Genomic DNA, 19,559 nt, shown 5'->3' with positions numbered 1-19,559 from the left:
AAAAAGAAAAACACCTCATTTCACATTGGTTGAAAGGACCAACATAGCAGCTTGAAGCAAAGTTCCCAACTTACCTTTCAAGTTGGAAACACTATTTACCAAGGATCTACAGCCATTAATCTCATCAAGAATAGGCCCACAACTTTCTTGTGCTTGGGCCTGCCCCTCTAAATACCTTCTGAGACTTGCCTCTGCAACATTTATGAGATTGAGAGAAGCATGAGTGTGCATGAACAATGAAACAAGAAATCCTGCTAAAAGACAATGCCTCGCCTTCACAAGCTCTGACACAAAACATGGGAAGAGGATTCGACTGAAAAGAGAGAACCCATTTGTGTCAGTTCTATTTCTGCCCATCCCTCTGTGTTTGAGCAGGGATAACTGGGCTTCCTGACATAGACGAGAGAGATGACCCACGGATTGGCATAAATATGAAAAGATGGCGCTGTAAGAAGAATCAGTGGCAATTGTTGAAAGAGCTCCTGATGCTAAGATGAGAGTTAAAAGCTCGCAGTCTCCATGTATCAAGTCCAGAATGCCTCCATCTTTCAATTTAGCCTCAACTGTGCTTAGACATTGTAACCAAATGGCTTCATAAGGAAGTAGGAGCACTATTTTCAGAGCCATGAAGCAGTCGATCCCTAGTACAAGCTGACTCAAGCTCTGGGCCTCGTCCTCCGTTAATAAGATGCCTTTAGATTTTGACAATGACCGGTCAATTAATTTCATCACGTCTGCAAGTTGGGACCGCCCGACAAGCTTTTTCCCAACGTCCATCCAACATATGTGCAGGGGATGAACAGAAACAGATCTGCCTTTCTTTCCTTCTTTATCAACTGGTTCTTCCGGAAAACTTTCCCATCCCTCGTCCCACTCATCACCACTCCAATCGTTGCTAGGTTTGGCCACTTCACCAGATTCCTCCTCATCTTTGCTGCTTGTGCTAAAAAGCCCTTCCCACTCTTCTAAAATGGCTTGTAAAACTTCGAAATGCCGTTCCGAGCTAGCAGCGGCAGATAAACGTAGAAAGCAAGCTACAGCTGAGTCAAGGGTCATGAGATCGTCGGGAGTAATTTCTATGTTGTTTGAAATAGCTCCAACCAATTGAGTTGATTTGAGGGCAACTAAAGTATTTGTAAACCTGCCAGGCACATCTAGTTGTTGTGGGCCACCTTGATCAGCAGCCTCCCTGCTTTCAGCACAGTCTGACTCATCCCAACCTTCCCACGGTTGAACATCAGATACAAGTTCATAAGGAAGACCTCTAAGACCTCTTCCTGTAATAGACTGCATAAGCTCCAAAGCATGCACCCGAATCTGACTCTGCAGCTGCATGTTATGAGAAAATGCGCTCAACCTTTCCCAAACTGCATACCTGACCCTTTTCAAATCCGCTAGATTGCCCTCCATCTTGCTAAGTGACAACAGCAAATGGTGTAAATTACGGGTGTCACCGGAATCACTGCTGCCCAAGTCTAGCAAAGCCAAGTCTGTCATATTTACATAAATATGGGCAAGATTATAAGTGGCGTCCAGATTAACAGTGTTGTCCGTGACTGAACTCAAGTAGGTGGAAGATGCTGCTATTGCTTCAGAAAATACTTCTGCAACAGCATTAAAACCACAACCTGAAAAAACCATGGCTCTGCAGAGATTGGAGGTGTCAGTGGCCATAAGCCCACGTTCAGCAAGGGCAGAAACAGTGGCCCAGCCTTGATTTGCCGAGATTTCATCCTCCATTATCAACTTTTTGAGAACCTTCAGAGAAGCTAAAAGTCCTGCTGGATCAAACTTGCTCTGTTTCTCTTTGGAGTTTTCATGGAATATAATCTGCTGAATATCATCAACCAATCTGATCCAGAAATTTAGAAGCAATATGAGACAATCCAGCCATTCCGATTCATTTGATACACTCTCAGAACAATTATGAGGAAGACTTGATGTATAGTACCTACCCATAATGTCTAAAATATATCCTTCTGACAAGGATCGAATATAAATCCCGCAACAATCGTAGTTCTGCTCAAGTTCACTGATAAAGGATCTCAAATCATCAGGTTTGAGAGGATGTAGCTTAGAAATGTCAGTCTCTGAGACCGTCAACAAACTTAGAATGTGATGCTTGTAAACATCCTGCCATGATATCAGACCCTTGGCCACTGAATCTTTATAAATGCCAGTGAGGGACTCAACCATTTTTGCCAAAGCTTCCACACTAGATTCATGAACATGCGCATAAACTTCCTCATTGAAATGCTCGAAATTCAAATTACCTAATCCAGCAATGTTTTTGAAGTTGAAGGTTTTGATAAAGGAAATCCTTCTGCATTCTTGCTTGAGAAACTTGTAAAACTGAGATAACTCTGAAGTATGTGTCTGCCCTGGAGTGTGGTGGAGTTCCAAAACTAGCTCTTCAGTTCCTTTCAACTCTGAGTAGCAGCCAGAGAGCATTCCATACAGATAGGCAAGACGCTGCTTGTTACGCCCATCAATTGCAGGATAGACAGTTGTGGCAATAGTATTAATGACTTCTGCAGCACAGGTAACCATTTCCTCTTTATAGTCTGAAATTTCAGCTTGTATATCATCATTTGCCCAAAGCTCCGACACAAGAGCAGAAGCAAGGTAGCGTAATAGCACCTAGAGAAATAGCAACGATGAGAAGCATATTGGCTAATAGATAAAATAGGAATAGGCCAGTAGGCATATGTTAAATCACATAGAAATATGGCAGCATGCAATGAGAAGCACGCTGGCTAATAGATAAAATAGTAATAGCACAGTAAGCACATTAGCTTAAAGATCAAATAGGAATATGGCAGTATGTAGGTGTGCATATGCTTTCATGTACATAAGCAAGAATGTGCATGCATAAGCAAAAACACATGTGGACACTTTCTTTTTTTTGAGCATTCACATTGGGACACATCCATGAATCTCCACATCTACATGCTTCTTTAATTCCCACTCCATCTGTAATGAAAACTAAGAGCTCAAGTTCCAGCTGGGTACCTATCCTCGTGCATTTTAGAAAGGATGGATGGAGCTCCCCATGCCCCATGGCCCCCACCCACAAGGCAGATGTTTACTTCACACACACACACACACACACACACACACACACACACACACACACACACACTGTGGCTGTGCTCAAATATTTGGATCTATACTTGAGGGTGTTCGGTGTTAAAGTACATCTCGAGTGATTTAGAAACAAATGCCTGTAGACTGAAATTACGAAAAAAAAAAAAAAAAACCAAAATTTTAAAAACAAACAAACAAAGAGGCATGGCTAGGCATCTGCATCCATCATCCAGGATTCCTCTGGCTATCCGTGTCACTCATTGGGAAATGAGCTTCTGAGTAATAGTTAGGAATGTGTCTTAACTATAGATGAGAGAACACTGTTCCAATTGATACTTAGAGATCCTAATTTCACCAGTGGGATTAAAATAGTGATGATAGAGAGAGATAGAGAGAGAAGGAGACCTCAGTGCGATTCAAGCCATAGGTATCGGCTAATTTCAGCGCTTCCTTTAAGATAGGCTTTTTCTCCAGCTTTGCTGAATCAACAAAGGAGAAAATAGCAGTCCGAATGTAGTTCAAGTCCCCAGATAAAAACCTTGCAGTTTCCACCCCAGGCATTATTTGCTCTACTATTCTTGCCTGATCAGCCAACCGTTTCTGCTCTTCTAATTTTGTTTTCCATTCTCTCCAGAACGTAGGCTGTGCCTTGTCAATTTTGTCCATTGCGTCTGATCAACATGAAAAAAATTAATAAACTGAGTATCTTAGCTTGAGAAAAGAAGAAGATATACCTGTGAAAAGATGAGAAATGATTTGGATTTCAAGAATACTGAAAGTAAAAGCATTGTCATGATAAAGTAAATTAGTAATCTGGCTTGCCTATTACCTAGTTTTGTCTTATCAGCATGCAAGGATTGCTAACTGAACAAATAAACTCAAAAAAAAAAGAAGATGTCTGTGTGAAAAATGAGATATGAGGTGGATTTCAAGATTACTGAAAGTACACATTTCATGATAAAGTAAAATACTAACCAGGCTTGTTTATTACTTGGATTTAGCCCAGAGATAAGTACAGTAATTTGCATGTGTCATTTTAGTGCAACAGGTGTGTTTGAAATCAAGTTGGAACTAAATATGAATTCAATCCTGAAGTGGAGCCTCTTCCCACTCCTACATGTTGTGTATGTGCGTGTCATCATCCTAGCTTTGTCACAGCAATTTGGGGTCAGCTTTTGTGAATCATGTTCCTCCAATCATTCCCAAGATTTGAAGCAGGAATTTTCATGTTTACAGTCCCATCTGTCATACTTTCTTGTTACTTGTTAGGGTAGTTCAGTCATTTTGCCCTTCACAACTTTAGGGTAATCAAGAGGAGTTACCATCCTAAACTTACACTGTGCTCACCAGTGACATGATGAGAATCGATGCCATTTTCTTCTTCATAAAATTTCATCTACCCGGCATGTTGTGCTATTGATAGACTCAGATAACAACAATAACATAAGAGAGTGTGACAAAAGTTCAAGGCTAAATCACCTGAACTGAGTGATGCATGCTTCTCTTGGAATTTGTGCAGCAGCAGCTTCCTTCTCTGAGCAGGACTTGAGCATTCGACATTGTAGTTGTTTAACGAACTATATATCATACCTACACTCATAATGCTGCAGATTTCCTGATATCTTTCCCTTGTTCTCAGCTGCTCTTCTATTATTTCCACTCCATGAAAAGCGTCCACAAGATTTAGCAGAAATGAACATCCAAGAATGTCTTCCTCTTCAGTGACAGGAGGTTCCATTATTGACTTCGCAAGAGAGGCAATTAGATCATCACTGGGAGCTATATCAGTTTGAGCCAACCACGAGAGGATACTCACCACAGCTTGTGTTCTTATACTCATTAATTGTTTTCCAGGAATTTGTTTGTCCAAAGTCATCTTCTTACCATATTCCTCTTTCCTACTCAATTCAAGCAACCATGGAAGTTGTAAAGCAGCAAAAGAGAGAACTTTTCCATTTTCTCTCAAAAGAGTATCCCAACTAGCCCCATCTTCCATAGGCAGGTCTTTTCCAACAGTAGAAAGTACCTTTTTGATGTTCTCAAAGTGAATTTCTTGATCATCATTGCCTTCCTGGCCGGAGGAACCTTCAACTGTTTCAGAGAAATTACTTAGACCAACTATATCTTGAATATCATGGGCAGGTTGTGAGATAATTGAAGAACCTTGGACAGAAAAGTTTGGAGGCTCAGTCCCTGTTAGTGTCATTAACTTCTCACATTGCATTTGCATATCTAGATCCTTCCATGCATGCAGCAACTCTCCAACAGATTCCTCGTCACAGTGGCTTAAAGCAAAACCCAGTAGCAGCTTTCGAGAACTTGTATCCATATTTTCAAGGACAGGGCCCCTTGCTATTGCAGCACATAAGTCCCAAATGGAACCATGATCCTTTTTAGCCAAAAGAAGACAGAGATCAAAAGCCTGCTGCAGATCCCCAGTAACTGCAGCTTCTCTTGCCACAGCTTCTTGCACAGCTGCTATATCATCTTGGGAGCTCAAACCAAGAAGTTTGGCGATTTCAATGAGTTCGTCTATATCGAGGTAGGCTCTGCTTTGACTTGTAATTACCATGTTAATAATTTCCATAGGATTTCTTATTTGCCTAAACTGCATGGGCAGAAGAGTCACTCCAAGGTTTGGAAGTTTAACAGTCAGAACATCGATGACATCAGCCTCTGCTTTAACATATTTGCTATTTGGGAAAAGGTTTAAACATTCCTTAGCCCTCCAAATCTGTAAAGAGAGACAACAATATTCTGTTAGTGAAATAAGGAGTGTCAGAGTGTGACAAGAAACCATAACTTTATCATGAGAAAATTAAACACGCCAAACTAAAATTTCTAACATGAGACGTCCTTTACACAACCAATATTAACCCAGATAGTATACCAAAAAAAAAAAAAAGCCTATAGCAAAATGGAAATGGTAGTTTCAGATTAAGAATGAAGAAACTACAAAAAAGAACACATTTAAATCATACAGGCAAATACCAATCATTCATATCTGCAGATGCATACCTGGTGTGTGCCAACCGGGTGGGGGGAGGGGGGGAGATTCCAAAGGAGGAGACATACACACACACAAAGCAAAATTTCCTTCTTTTGCATGGGGGTAAAAAGCATATCTAAATGGATGATTAGTTCCATTAGCAGGTCAGAATTTAGGGGCAGGAGGTGGACAGCAGCTTGCAAACCATCGGGGAGATGAAGCAGCTGGGAAGCTCAGTTTATGATTAAATGTTTACCATGTGTTTAACACAGATGAAAATTTTTAACAATATCTATCGTCCAGAAGCAATAAGAAACAGCAAATCATAAATAAATAGTTGAAAAAAGATAGTGCTAAAAGTGGAAATGATGAACAGATGGTGTCATTGTAGGGGTAGCTGGTGATAGAAGGGAGAATAGGCTAGAATGGGAGCGAAAGTGAACTTCCTGAGCAAGGGATGCACCTTGGGCTGGCGGATCCTTCCACTGAGTTTGGAAGTTCATTCATGATGTCATGACACAACCTTATAAATCTTCTAAAGAAGCTTTGGCCGAATTAGCCAATCATGGATTATGATAAAATTTACAGTCAAGGGTATAGAGGTTTTAAATCCCACAGATAACTGTTGTGTCATGTGTGTATAAAACAATATGTTTGGGCAGACGTAAGAATACTCACCTCTGTACAAGCAAGGCTCGACGCTGAGAAGAGATATTCCCTTGCTGCTTGAATAACAAGATGCTCTGCCTTTTCTGTTGCCAAAGCAATGGAACCTGTACCTTTCAGATAGTTCCTGGCAAGAGAAAATTTCCCAGCTTTAAGCAGTCCTCTACAGAACTCCATTAGCATATACTCTGTATCCAGAAAGGGAAATGCCTTTTCCTGAAAGCACTGCATATCACGCCACATGTTAGCCCAATCATTATCAGATCTGCCAGGCTGCCGACGCCCAAATTTTGAAAGAATAAGGCGAAGAAGCTGTTTCACGCTCTTTTCATCTGAATGAGCTCCTAGAAAGTAGCTCATTGGTTTTGGCACCTGAAATAAACAAGTAGCGGAGAGGATTCAAGCCCATGCCTTAATTACCAATGATATTCAAAATTGTAAAGCATAAAGCATGTATATATGAAAACGGCCAAAGCAATTAATCAGGTTTATGATCAGATAACAACGACAGCCATTTCAATCACATGAAGCATGAGTTTAACATCTGGAATCAGATATTATAGTTAGTTATCAAAGATCAGAGAAAACACTTAAGCTGATCATCCAGTTTGAGAAATACAGCTTTTCAGCATATCATTGAACACTTCAAGTGAAACAAAATTACAGGAAGGAGAAACCCCTAATTTCTATATGATCAGTGATGGAACCACGGCAGTAAGTATATTCTTTTTTCACAAATGGTTTAGGCCTTCCTAAAGGAAAATGATAGGTGGCTTCTGGCTATCAAGCGATTGATGCATCTTTCCACCTACTGGATGGTTTGAGAAGTTGGGGAGTGTTTTTTTAACCAATTAAAGAATAGTATAGCCTTAGCTTGACCATTCATCAGGAAAATAGAAGTGGAATACAAGCCAAATGTTTGCACTAACACCATGCATAGACTCACACCACGTGCAAGACAGCTTGTCAGAGACACATAGGTTGCACTGCTGCAAGGAGTCAACTGAAACACCCTAACAGTTCAACAGGACATGCATTAGTTCATGCATCTCCTTTCAGGGTTCTGAAGTTAGAAAAATAGAGCCAATAAGAGTTTTTTCTTATAACTCTCAATCCATCCAGATCCAGGTCACATGCATCCAGAACGGGCCCCACTTTGTTCATACATGTGATTGGCAGCCATTGATAGAGGAACCAAAAAATAGCAATAATTCACCTACACAAATGTTGATTGTAAAAACAGCCCAGCCCATACACAGGATGTCTTGGGTATTTTGGAGAATATCTTTTAGGGCCTATTTGGGAGTGGAAAATAGGAGAGAGTGACATTTTCCTTGAAAGTAATTTCCAAGAAAGCATTTGGAGAGATTAAATTAAAAAGAAAATAAAATAAAAGAGGGGGAGGACTGGGAAAATTTTTTACGACTTATTCTATGAAAACACATTCAAGTCATTTTTTTAATTAAAAAATAAAATAAAATTGAGTCTTGGAAAATATTCTCCACCAAAAAATGAACTCCAAATCAGGGGAAAATGTCATTTTCTTGGAAAGTATTTTCCACCCAAATACTTTCCTAGGTCCCAAACAGGCCCTTATGAGATTTATAATCTTTCAAAAAATTGTTATCTTTTAGTTATTGTCTTGTGTCATATGGAGTCAAGAGTTCAGATTTGAAAGCCCTGTCGGATCTCTATCTTTCATATTTAGACTTCCAACAATGCGTATAAAACAATGGATGGTCATGAACAAAACAATGCTTTCTTTTGCTTAAATAATATGATGGGGTTAGCTTTCTCTTGGCCTGATGTCATGAGCACCATTGGTCTGATGGTCGTAGACCTTGTGGGGTGGTTCCTATGTAATTGAGTGGGTGCATGCAGCTAATGTGTTCCCAGCTGCTCAATTTCCATCTAGATGGTTAGATTTGTAGTGTGGTCTCTTTTTGTTCTTTTTCTCTTATTTTGGTGTTTTTTGGCCTTTTTCAACAAAATTATCTTTTACCGTCTCAAAAAAAAAAAGCGTCCAGATCTACTCCAAGCAGGCCAGATCCAAATATGTTGCATTAAGATCCAGATCTGAATCTGTACTTGCAGTTGCATATGCTTGAGTTGCCTGAAAGCTGATCCACATCAAGATTTGAAGGCACAAGTCTTTAAAAATCTCACTAATTGGATCTGTACCGGTGTTTGAAATATCTGTATCGCGTTACACATCGCACCCTTGGGATAAAGATATGTATCAGTTTCGCATGGGATATATCGTTTGTATCAGGTAATTTATTGTACCTTTTAGGAAACATGGGGAAACATTGGAAAAATGGTTGAATTTTTCAATGAAACTTCAGTGGTTGTTATTTTTTAAAAAAACAAAAACCCTTTATATACACTTTTAAATCATAACATCTCAAAAAAGAAAAAAAACTCACATAAAAGGTTTCCTTTATATAGGATCCTAAGCCATGCGTTGTCTGATTAAACTAATGTAACTATATTCCTTTTTTTTGGAAGGTTATTGAAATTTTAATAAAGCAAAAGGAGAAGCAAAAACAAAGGGAAAATAACGCTAATTTGCAGACGAGGCGGACCAGCTGCAAAGAAAAGTTAAATGCATAACATTTATAAATTTCTCAATTGAATACATAACATTTATAAATGTATAAAGACATGTCTGAAAACACAACTTATTCATTCAAAAGCAAAAGAAGAAGTATAAATTGAGAAATATACCTATGAATGATGTGACTGGTTATGGCCTAGACACACACATAGAGTTGCACAATGGCAAGATACTATATCCAAAATAAATTTCAAAAAAAAATAAATTTTAATAATTTTTTTATTTTTTAAATAAAAAAAAAATTTTAAATAACAAATAATTTTTTATTCCGAAAATTGACAAAAACCCATTAAATCAGTAGATTAGCCCTCATACATGTTTGGTATCAACATTGCAAGCAATTTGGGAGAAATTGGAAAAATTTTGAATTTTCCCCAACTTTGGCCACCTACACTTGAATTTCGAAATTAGTGTATGTGATACTTATTTCATCAAACAGTCCTAAGTACTTAGAAATTAGTCTCATTTGACAGCTAGTTGAAGGGAAATTTTGGAGAAAAAAATTAATATTTTAATAATTTTTAATTAAAAATAATTTTAATTTTCTGAAATTTGAAAAAAAGTTAATAAATCAGTAGATCAGGCCTCATACATGCTTGACTTCATGTTTGGAGTGCAACACTGCAAGCAATTTGAGAGAAATTGGGAAATTTTCAAAGTTTTCCTAATTTTCCCCAGGTAAGGCCACCTACACTCACATCTCGAAATCGAAAGTTGAAATAATTAATTTTCCATGCAAAACATGAAGAATCAAATATTCTTATGATTTCACACTTATTTTGTATGATCAAAACAAAAAATTACTCACTGAATGAGAAACGGCCCCAAATGCAAGAAAATTTTTATTCTGATTTCAAACGTGGGTTCTCCCAAATCCAAGCAAAGGATGGACCGAAATCCACCCACTACGAGGTTAGAAAAGAGATATCTGAAGAAAAAATGGGGAAAATCAATTTGGAGGGTTTTAGGAAAGGGCGATGTGTGTTTCCTGTGAGGTATCGACAATATCACCAATACATTGTGATATCTGGCAATATTATCACCGATATTCAGGAATTTGGGCATCCTTTTGTTATTCCTCACCAATTTCGTATCGCTGACATGCGATATCGATAATATCAACTGATATATCGACCAATATTATCGACATTGCAAACATTTATGTGTTCTATGCAGTTTTGCTGCTCAACTCTCTAAGCCATGTAACAAGGACACCCCATTTAAAAACCAAAACCAAAAAAAAAACTGTTAGATGCATGTCAACACAGGTAGATCTTTTTTCCTGATTTCTATTATTATTTGTGCACAATCTATAGAGTCTTAACATATTTTTAATTATCAAAATATGGTTTCCTATCTTTTGCTCTATGAACTACTATTAATATAACATACATTTCCAATATTAGCATATCAGCAGTATGGTTGTGTCAATCTGTCAGCATCCTGGTTTCCAGAATCCCCAAACATCTCATTTCTACTATCAACCACAACATGCATGTCCATACTTAGGTTAGATAGTCACAATAAGCGGTTGCATAAGGCTTTGTTTAAATCTAGGACACTAATTTCAAAGAAAATTTTCGAACGTGAAACTGAGCAATGAGTTTGAATGCAGTAACCTTAAAAGCTGAGAAACCTAGTGTGGTAAAATATACATGGACTAGTGATTTATAAATTACAGGGCCCAGTTTCCTAGTAGGATACAATTTATAGAGTTTGTAACCAAATTTCAGCACCAGTGGATTAAGGTAATAATCCTATTAGTGGATTAAGGTACTGATCCTATTACTTAAAATTTCAAACATTATGGCTTCATAAGCACAATGCGGTGAGCATGAAGGAAAAGATACAAGCCTGGTAATATGCCAAAAGCCTTCCTGCTTCTACATGGCCTTCTGCAAGTTTGACTCTTTTCTCTATGCTCTCAACAGATTTGTCAATATTCTTAGGCTCCAGATATCCTCCAGTATTTCCTGATATAGAGATTCCGAAATTCAGATCCAGTAAATCTTTCCAAATAAAGAATTGTGTTAAAAATTTACGAGGCCAAAAACCTCTTATTCCGAGTCTTGAACTGAAATTCTTGTTAGTTGGGGTGGTCTTACCTTGTAGAGTAATCTGCGGAAGCTTTGACAAAATGGAAGCCATTGAATTCCAACGATCAGTGAGAGTGCACAAATATATGCATTGCAGGGTTGTTTCTACAGCTTCAACTTCATCCTCGAAAACCCATTCAGTCTGGAAATCCCTGCATCCTTCCTCAATGACCAGCAAGCATATGTCTAATTCATTTGCTGCAGCTATCTCCTTCAGCCATCTAACCAGAAAAGAGTCTGTCTGCTTATGACCTTCGAAACGCTGATCTTCAGAAGCAGAGGCCATTGTGTAACACCTGTTTTGCATAAATGGTATCGCCTTTTCCCGCAATCTTCCCACTACTGTTTCCTCTTTAACTCCCTTAAGCATCATCTTGAATTTTTCATAGTCAGCCAATTGTTCCCAAGCGACAACACTCATGGTGAAATTTATTTCTTCATCACATACATCAGAGTATATAAGATGAGACAAATATAAGATGTCCTCATGGAACAGCCTCAACTCCATAATACCTTTTTGACAAGCAACTTCCACCATAGAGATGCAATTTTCCAGCTGCCCACTTAAGCTATCGATATCTCGTGCTCGGTTCTTGTACCACAGAGAAAGTTCAAAATCTGATGGCCAAACAAATCCTGTCTGTTGCTTCACAATGAGTTCAGTTCTCACTTGGATACTGCTCTCATTATCTTTTGATGCTTTGTCAATAAAATCTATCATCGTGTCACATTCAACCCAGTCTCTGTCCCTCAGAGAAACAGTGTTGGGAGGAGACCTACCAGGAAGAAGCTGGCTGTAAGTTTGGACAGGAATTGTTTCAGGAATTGCAGCTAAAATATCCAAAATGAAAGGAGCCAAAGAAAATGGATGACGCTTGAAAAGCAGGTTTAGGGCCCCAATTTTCCCACTTTCAGCAAGAGTTACAGCAGCTTCATTTAGAGGCACAACCCGGAATTTTCTGTATTTGGGGGCAGAAAACCTGCATCAAATAATATCAGCAACTAGATATCATGATAAGCAAACGCAACAAGCCAAATAAAGCATTTGAGAAGTGATTCTTATACAGAATAAGGGTCTCAAACACAGCTAAGTTTCTCTCATTTACTTTGATAAAGGCCAAATAACAGCATGGCAATGATGTTATGGAAATTTAATGACATACAACATCAGATATACATCACACGTCATGCAACAAAACTTAAAAGTCATGGATGCTATCAGATAATATAAGAGTGGGAGAATTTATTCAGAGAAAATTTTAATGCATGTTATATTGTCCATCACCTTTCTGGGTATCAACTAGTAATCTTGATTTGGAATATAATAAACAAGGGTACCAGTAGATGATGTGCTTCGACAGTGTCATATGTTATTGGCCAACTCCCACATGGCGGTCCAAGAAGAATTTTTCAGACATGAACAAATGATTCATTTAGAACTTAGTTCTAGTTGTGGCACACAAGTGGGGTGCAAAACCATGTAGTGCCAAAGAATTAGACCAGTCAATGAATGCCCTGATACTTCAAAGCAGATGATAAACATGTATCTTATGCCAATGGTTCGAGATTAGGGAGTAAAGAGATACACACTCTGCCATGTCGTATCCATGCTGTCCAGGTACCATATTAGGTAGGAGATCATGCAAGTCAATGAGGTGCTACATTTAACAAACAGTTCTATGGCACCTTTATGCCACTTATTGCTGGCATCCACAAAAGAAGATTATGAGAAATTTGTTCTTTTTTTCTTTTCTTTTTCGGTTACAAGTAAAGAATTTATATGCAACTCTGCCTAGTAGAGTTGCACAGTTGGTCCCCAGTCTAGGGTAAAGGAGGTGGGTCGATGTTGGGTCAGCAGCCAGTCATCGTGCTTTTTCCAAGTTACCATAAGAATCCTTCTTCAAATCCTCTTCTTCTCTTTTTTTGTTTGGGGGGCACAAAATCATGATATAAATGTGTGCTAGGATACAACAAGTAATAGATGTGCAATTTAATAGGAAATTTTCATCTCCAATATCCAAGGGCCATCTTGTCTGAAGCTGCTTCTTGTTTAACATCCAGTTTAAGGAAAGCTCAACCAGCGCTTGCATGTGTTACTGTGAGCTGACTAAAAACCATAGAAAATTTTTTTTTATCAAAAAGAATATGCTGAAATTAATAGCAAGGTGCAAACGGTGCATGCATAAAGAATTTTTTAACAATATTCAGCTTTGCCATCCGGGCCACGAACAACAACAAGAGTGGCCAACTCACCTGCCCATGTTTATCCCAACAAATGTCTCCAGCCTGTCTCTGTATTGCAATAACTGAAGCCTCACTGTACAAAAATGCCAAACTAGGTTGCACTGTCCGTCTTCTGATTCTGAAAATCTATACTGGTCAGTGATATGAAGCCCGTGCAACAGTAAAGCCTTTGCGGCATCTTCAGTTGATCCTACCTTATCCACACATTCTGAGAGGACAAAATTTTGATCCTTGATATTTGCCAAAAACATTATTATTTCATTAGTGCCTTGATCAGAATGCAACCACTGTGATTTAAATACTTCATCTCTGTCCAGACCATACGTATTAGCAAAATTCAGGGCAGTCTGGTATTGTTGACTGCTGATTAAAACACCGTACATTTCTGAAACAGATTTCTCCGAAAATGACATCAGCCGCCAGCGCATTCTGCCAGTGTCTAGCTGGTTGTACTGATCATTAGTAGCCTGCACAATATCCATAAAGTCTGCTGTTTCTCTATGATCAGATGAAACAAGCGAATGCCTGTCCTCAGAAGTACTCTCTAAAAGAAAAACACATCCTTGGCACTCCTGAACTCTTTCTAAAACCGGCATAGAAAGCAGTGGATCATTCTCCACAAGTTTCGTACCGCTACAAATGTCAACCATGGTGACAACACCAGTCCTCTTCGCAAGAACCACGATATGGTCAGACCACCAACTGAAATCTACAATATCATTTAGGCATTTCCTCCTACTAGATAAAGATTTTTGAGAGTGGCACTTCTCATCAAAAGAAATAACGGAAAAAGAACATAGTTCAACATCCACATTGAAAATGTCTAAGCTTCCTGTCAAATCTAGAGCGGCAGCATACTTTGCTCGTGGTGAGATTGCCACTTTTGGAGTTGTGAAAGGTCCTACATTACCTTCTGGGATGGAAAATAAGCCTTCAGAATGAGTACTGCAGAACAAAAATTCTATATCTGAATTTCTAGTTATACGCCATAGAGATAGACAATATAATCCTGAAAGAATAGAAGAGAACGCTTTTGTTAGATATTCCTCTCAAATAACAAGTCAACAACAAATTTCGTCACCGCTTGAAACAGACAACAAGAATATTCCCCATTAAATATCTAAGACTGTTGTTTGGAAAAGAACAACTAATAAAACAAGTGCATGATGTAATCAGCTAAGGCTAGAAATTAGTACCAGAACTATCCTTGGAGTTCGTCGAGGCACTACCAGCACCAACAACTAGGATTAGCAGGGAAGATTTTGGTTGGAAATCAAGGCATGCCACATTTTGGGGGAATTGCTTCAAAAGTGCTAACCGATTGTTTGAAGTGGGCATGTACGAAATGCTTGCAGTTGGATCCTGACTGACCTCAATATGATGAAGCAAACCGTCAGACATAAGAAGGTTGAAGGTACACCTACAGAAAACTGCATTCCCTTAATCCAGCACTAAACACTTAATAAATAAATAAATCAACCAAGTTGAATTAGATTATCAGAAACAAGAATGTTTAGCCATGTCTAGCACTATAGTGTGAGAAGTCTCAAGTTGATACTGAAATACCTCTCTATAATGGTTCTTTGCAAGCTTTAAATAAATAATTAATTAATTAATTAAAAAAAAAAAAAAACTACAACAGAAATCAAACTTGTTCATAGAGAAACAGTTAAGAAACTAACCAATATGCCAAAAGCCATAGGACTGGTGAATGCGTGAAGCTAGGCTCTTTAAACCATTGGGATCATAACATTACACGACGATCTATAACCGACATCTGCGGCGGCCCACTTTGTGGTGACACTTGCTCTAGCCTTTTTACCAGGTAGCCCTTTCCACTAGCCTTTTTCCACTTGGAGAGGGCATGGCAGATGCACTCTAGTTATCCAGGTAGCCCTTTCCACCCTAAGTATGGTGGCTGCACTCTGGTTGCCCAGGTAGCCCTTTCCACGTTGTGGGGGCTGCCACTTTGGTCCAGGTTGCCCTTTCCATGACTCAAACACAAGACGTGGTGTTGGCCTTGATACCAATTGTTAAGAACCTCACCAATACACCAAAAACCCCAGGACTGATGAACGCATCAAGATAGGCTCTTTAAACCATTGGATCTTAACAAAACCAACTCCTTAGCTAATCATTTGGCCAAGGAAGGGGTGGCCTGGGATTCTTTCTATATTGGAGACACCTATGTATTGCCTTAATGGATAAGGTTTCCCTTTCCACCTTTAATGAAATTTAGAAAAAGGAAAAAAGAAAGAAAATATCACTTACAAGCAAGAGTTTTCCGCATCTGGATCTTCTTGCACAATAATACCAATAATAGATGCGGACATTTTTAACTGCCTGTTCATCATCCTTGTTATCTCCTCCCCATTTGCTTTGATAAAATAGAGTGTATTCATGTCATCAATAACTCCTAGCACAGCATGGGAATCTGACCAGGCTCCGTGCATAAAAATAGTCAACCTGTCATTACCTGATAAAATCAAATTGCATTTTAGACATGTTTGACAATAAATTCCAGAGATCACAATTCGTGAATGAAGCTAACTAAGGAAACCCATGTATGAGTATCCAATACCCCAAGCACAAACGAATCTCTCAAATCCCACAACAACCATATTGCATATCGATTATCATTGCTATCCGAATCTGAAATAACAGGGTGAGAGTCACAAGACTAAAAAATGTGACCTATAGTAGATTAGGCTGGACAGAACATTCTCAAAGTCACGAAAAGGAAACGGGTCATGCTGTGTGGCCAGCTGATGCAATCGTCCCAGCTGATGCAATCGTCCCACATCCTACACGTGTGTACAAGAAAAGAACCACCTTCCTTTTTTAGCCCATCACTACTTCCCATTTCTTTCAAATCTCTAGATTAGGAAATCTGCTCTTTCTTTCATATCTTTATTTTAGTTAAGGAATAATTTTAAATATTTTCTTATCTAAATATCTTCTTATTTTAAGCATTTTCTTAATTAGAATGCTTTATTATCTAGGTGCTTTCCTATTTTCTAAGATTTTTAGATTCCATATCCTTTATAACAGATTATAAGGTTGATTATAAATAGGACCTATGACCTATGGAATAAGACAAGCTGATTAATATTCTCTTTATGAAATTCTCTTATTTTCTCTACAGTGGCTGTTGAATGGAGGGAGAGTGATTTCTAGTTCTAGACTAGAGAACTATTGAGCTTGCACACAGTCTTGCATTTGTGATTTCTAGCATTCGGCTAGAGGATTGTTGGGTCTTTTCCCACAATCTCTTTCTTTTCTTATTCAGGTTTGCATTACCAGCCCCAAGAGTCGACGAAGGCAAAGGCTACTTCCAAAAGCTATTGAGTAACCACAGGGCAATTGGCACCCAAACTCATTTGTGATTGGAGCACGCCAATATGAAAGATTTCAACTCTATCACCCTTGGTCCCAAAATCGGATTGAGGATTCAGTAATCAGCATTTCTACATTTCTGTTACTGGTTAGGGCTGCATTTGGATGTTCGATCAAACTGGATTGAAACAATTCAATTCAGATACGAGAAATATGGCCTAAGTTTTGCTAGGCCCAGAACATCCACAACGACAGGATGGCTCCCAAATTTGAATTATTCTCGAATCAAGTCCAACTTGAAACACAGAGGATTGCAATTAGGGGTCTGCTTGTCATTACGAATTAAAATGCCTCCCCCCATCAGTCATTTCCAATAGACCAAACTGAAAATTGTAATCTGGTTGAATTGAGAATCCAAACACACTAAATAACAAAATATCCTACATTCCTCAACAAGTCCAAAGCAACGACAAGACATGAATAACATATCATATCTCTGCAACGACTTATATTGTAAGTTCTTCACCGACACTGATTGATTTGCAAACACCCATTTTTCATTTTGGAACTGAACCAATTCCCAAGGTGGAAAAACGGGCATTGAGATCAATCCGTCATCACCCATTCCTCCAAGAAATCATGCCAACAAATCCTCACCAATAAAAACGCCACGTGGGGCCATGTAATTGTCGTCCTTATGCAATATCGTAATCCGATTTCCAGCAGCAACAGCAACATATTCGCCCCGAGGAGAGATAAACAGTGAGGCCCATTTCTTCAACGATCTTGGCCGTTTGTTCCCACTCCATTTCTCCTTGAGTTGGTTAATACCTTCAGTGTAATAAACACATCAGTAGAATATATATATATATATATATATATATATATATATATATATATATATAGAGAGAGAGAGAGAGAGAGAGAGAGAGAGAGAGAGAGAATTGAGATAGGATCGAAGGACGGAACGTGCCTCGGCTCGAAAGCAGTGAAAAGAGACGGCCTCTGACACCTTGCTGCTGCTAGATTTGCAGAATTAAAAAGAAGACGAGATCAGATGAATGAAATTGGGATTGGAGAATGATGGATGTGTGTGTGTGTGTGAGAGAGAGAGAGGAAATGTTTCGACCTGTTGCTGGTGTTGAAGATGGAGAGTGAGATCTGAGGACGACGAGAAGGAATCAGTGGCGTGATGGCGAGTCTCGAAAAGCACCTCCTCAGGATGAGAGACTCCATCCATGGGAGGTGTCTGGTTTCGGGATTTGGAAACCCTAGAAATGGGGTTTGGGGGTTGATGACGACGATGAAGACGATGATGATGTCCACGACGATTTTGAGGGTTTTGTACGCGCGCTTCTCTACGCACGCCCAACGACTCCTCGCCTCGACGATTGAGAAAGGATTCGGATTCGGTAGTTTCTCCTCCAGTACGAAGCTCGGTACTGGCGGTACTGGAAAACCCCTCTTTCGCCCACCATGATGATTTTATCCACGCCGACCATTCATCTTTCAAGCTCATTTCAGGGGGGGAATTAGCACTGTAGACGCCCCCTTTTCTTGCTTTTTTTGAAAAAAAAAAAAAAACTTATGTAGTACAAATAATGTTTTAGTTATAAAGGGTTTTGAACAAAAATATCTCAAATTCTTAGGTAAAGCAGTTGAAAAAAATAAGAGTATTTTTATTTTTATTAACTTGTCCGTATAGATGGAGGCCTAAGTTGGTAAGGTAGGTTTTGTTTGGGTCCAGTTAAAAAAAAAAAAAAAGTGGCTAGTGGGTCACATCTATAGTAAAAAATTACCCAAGGGCACACGGTTTAGGTGCATCCCTAATAGTGGGGTCCACTATGATGTGCAAACCTTGCATCCACACCGTCCATCCAATATGACATCTCATTTTAGGACATAATCCCAAATATGAAGTAGATTCATATCCTAGGTGGACCATACCATAGGAAACAGTTGCATGCCTTACATTCACACCGTCCATCCAATATGACATCTCATTTTAGGACATGATCCCAAAAATGAAGCAGATTCATATCCTAGGTGGACCATACCACAGGAAATAGTCGTAATTAAATTGCCGCTGTTAAAAACTTCATGGCCACCAGCATGTTTATTTGTCATCCAACAAGTTGATAAGGTCACAAAGACCTTGATGAAGAGACCACAGCTTGATCCAAAACTTTTGTGGCCCATGAAAAAGTTTTAGGGGTCCATTACCACGGTTTCGTGTACTATGGTCCACCTGTGATTTAGATCTTCTGCATTTTTATGGAAGCCCTGAAATGAGTTTTCAAAACATATGTACGGCGTGGATTTAAAGTGCACAGATCATGGTGGGCCCGTGGTCAGGGATCCCACGCACGTCGGTGGAGATTCATTGAAGCTGCGCCCCATTTAGAGCCCGTTTAACCTAAACATATTCTCAAATCCCAAAACTAATACTTATAACCTAAAGCTAAACCTTAACCTATAATCTAAATCTATACTTATAACCTTAACATAAATCCATTCTCAAATC

The 19,559-nt window shown here is 38.9% G+C and overlaps 1 protein-coding gene across 4 annotated transcripts; it reads right to left on the bottom strand.

The window, feature by feature from the left end:
- Window positions 1–18,469, bottom strand: LOC131242794 (MAG2-interacting protein 2). Of its 4 annotated transcripts, none has more exons than XM_058241674.1 (12): window positions 18,165–18,469; window positions 18,009–18,057; window positions 17,693–17,866; window positions 15,971–16,175; window positions 14,896–15,119; window positions 13,709–14,708; window positions 11,465–12,435; window positions 11,214–11,332; window positions 6,755–7,114; window positions 4,567–5,821; window positions 3,493–3,758; window positions 1–2,640 (listed from the first exon to the last, which is right to left on the bottom strand). In XM_058241674.1, exons 1-12 carry the CDS (start codon window positions 18,273–18,275, stop codon window positions 16–18), a joined length of 7,359 nt encoding a protein of 2,452 aa, XP_058097657.1. In that variant the 5' UTR covers window positions 18,276–18,469; the 3' UTR covers window positions 1–15. The 4 variants fall into 4 exon arrangements, with proteins under 4 accessions (XP_058097657.1, XP_058097658.1, XP_058097659.1 ...); XM_058241675.1 differs by having other exon boundaries at window positions 18,009–18,054; XM_058241676.1 differs by having other exon boundaries at window positions 18,009–18,051.
- Between the last annotated feature and the right edge of the window lie 1,090 nt (window positions 18,470–19,559).

The sequence above is a fragment of the Magnolia sinica genome, chromosome 4 (genome assembly GCF_029962835.1).
Source record: "Magnolia sinica isolate HGM2019 chromosome 4, MsV1, whole genome shotgun sequence".
NCBI lineage: Eukaryota > Viridiplantae > Streptophyta > Magnoliopsida > Magnoliales > Magnoliaceae > Magnolia > Magnolia sinica.
The sequence above is the reverse complement of the archived record's forward strand: the minus strand, read 5'-3'. Positions and strand labels throughout refer to the sequence as shown.

Bases quoted from the DNA above. Each gene is read 5' to 3' on its own strand.
- LOC131242794 (XM_058241674.1), bottom strand. From the start codon at position 18,275: ATGGATGGAGTCTCTCATCCTGAGGAGGTGCTTTTCGAGACTCGCCAT. The intron at 17,867-18,008 runs GCACGTTCCGTC...ATTACACTGAAG, and splicing joins TTCACTGCTTTCGAGCCGAG to GTATTAACCAACTCAAGGAG. The intron at 16,176-17,692 runs GTGAGGATTTGT...TGATTTTATCAG, and splicing joins CCCACGTGGCGTTTTTATTG to GTAATGACAGGTTGACTATT.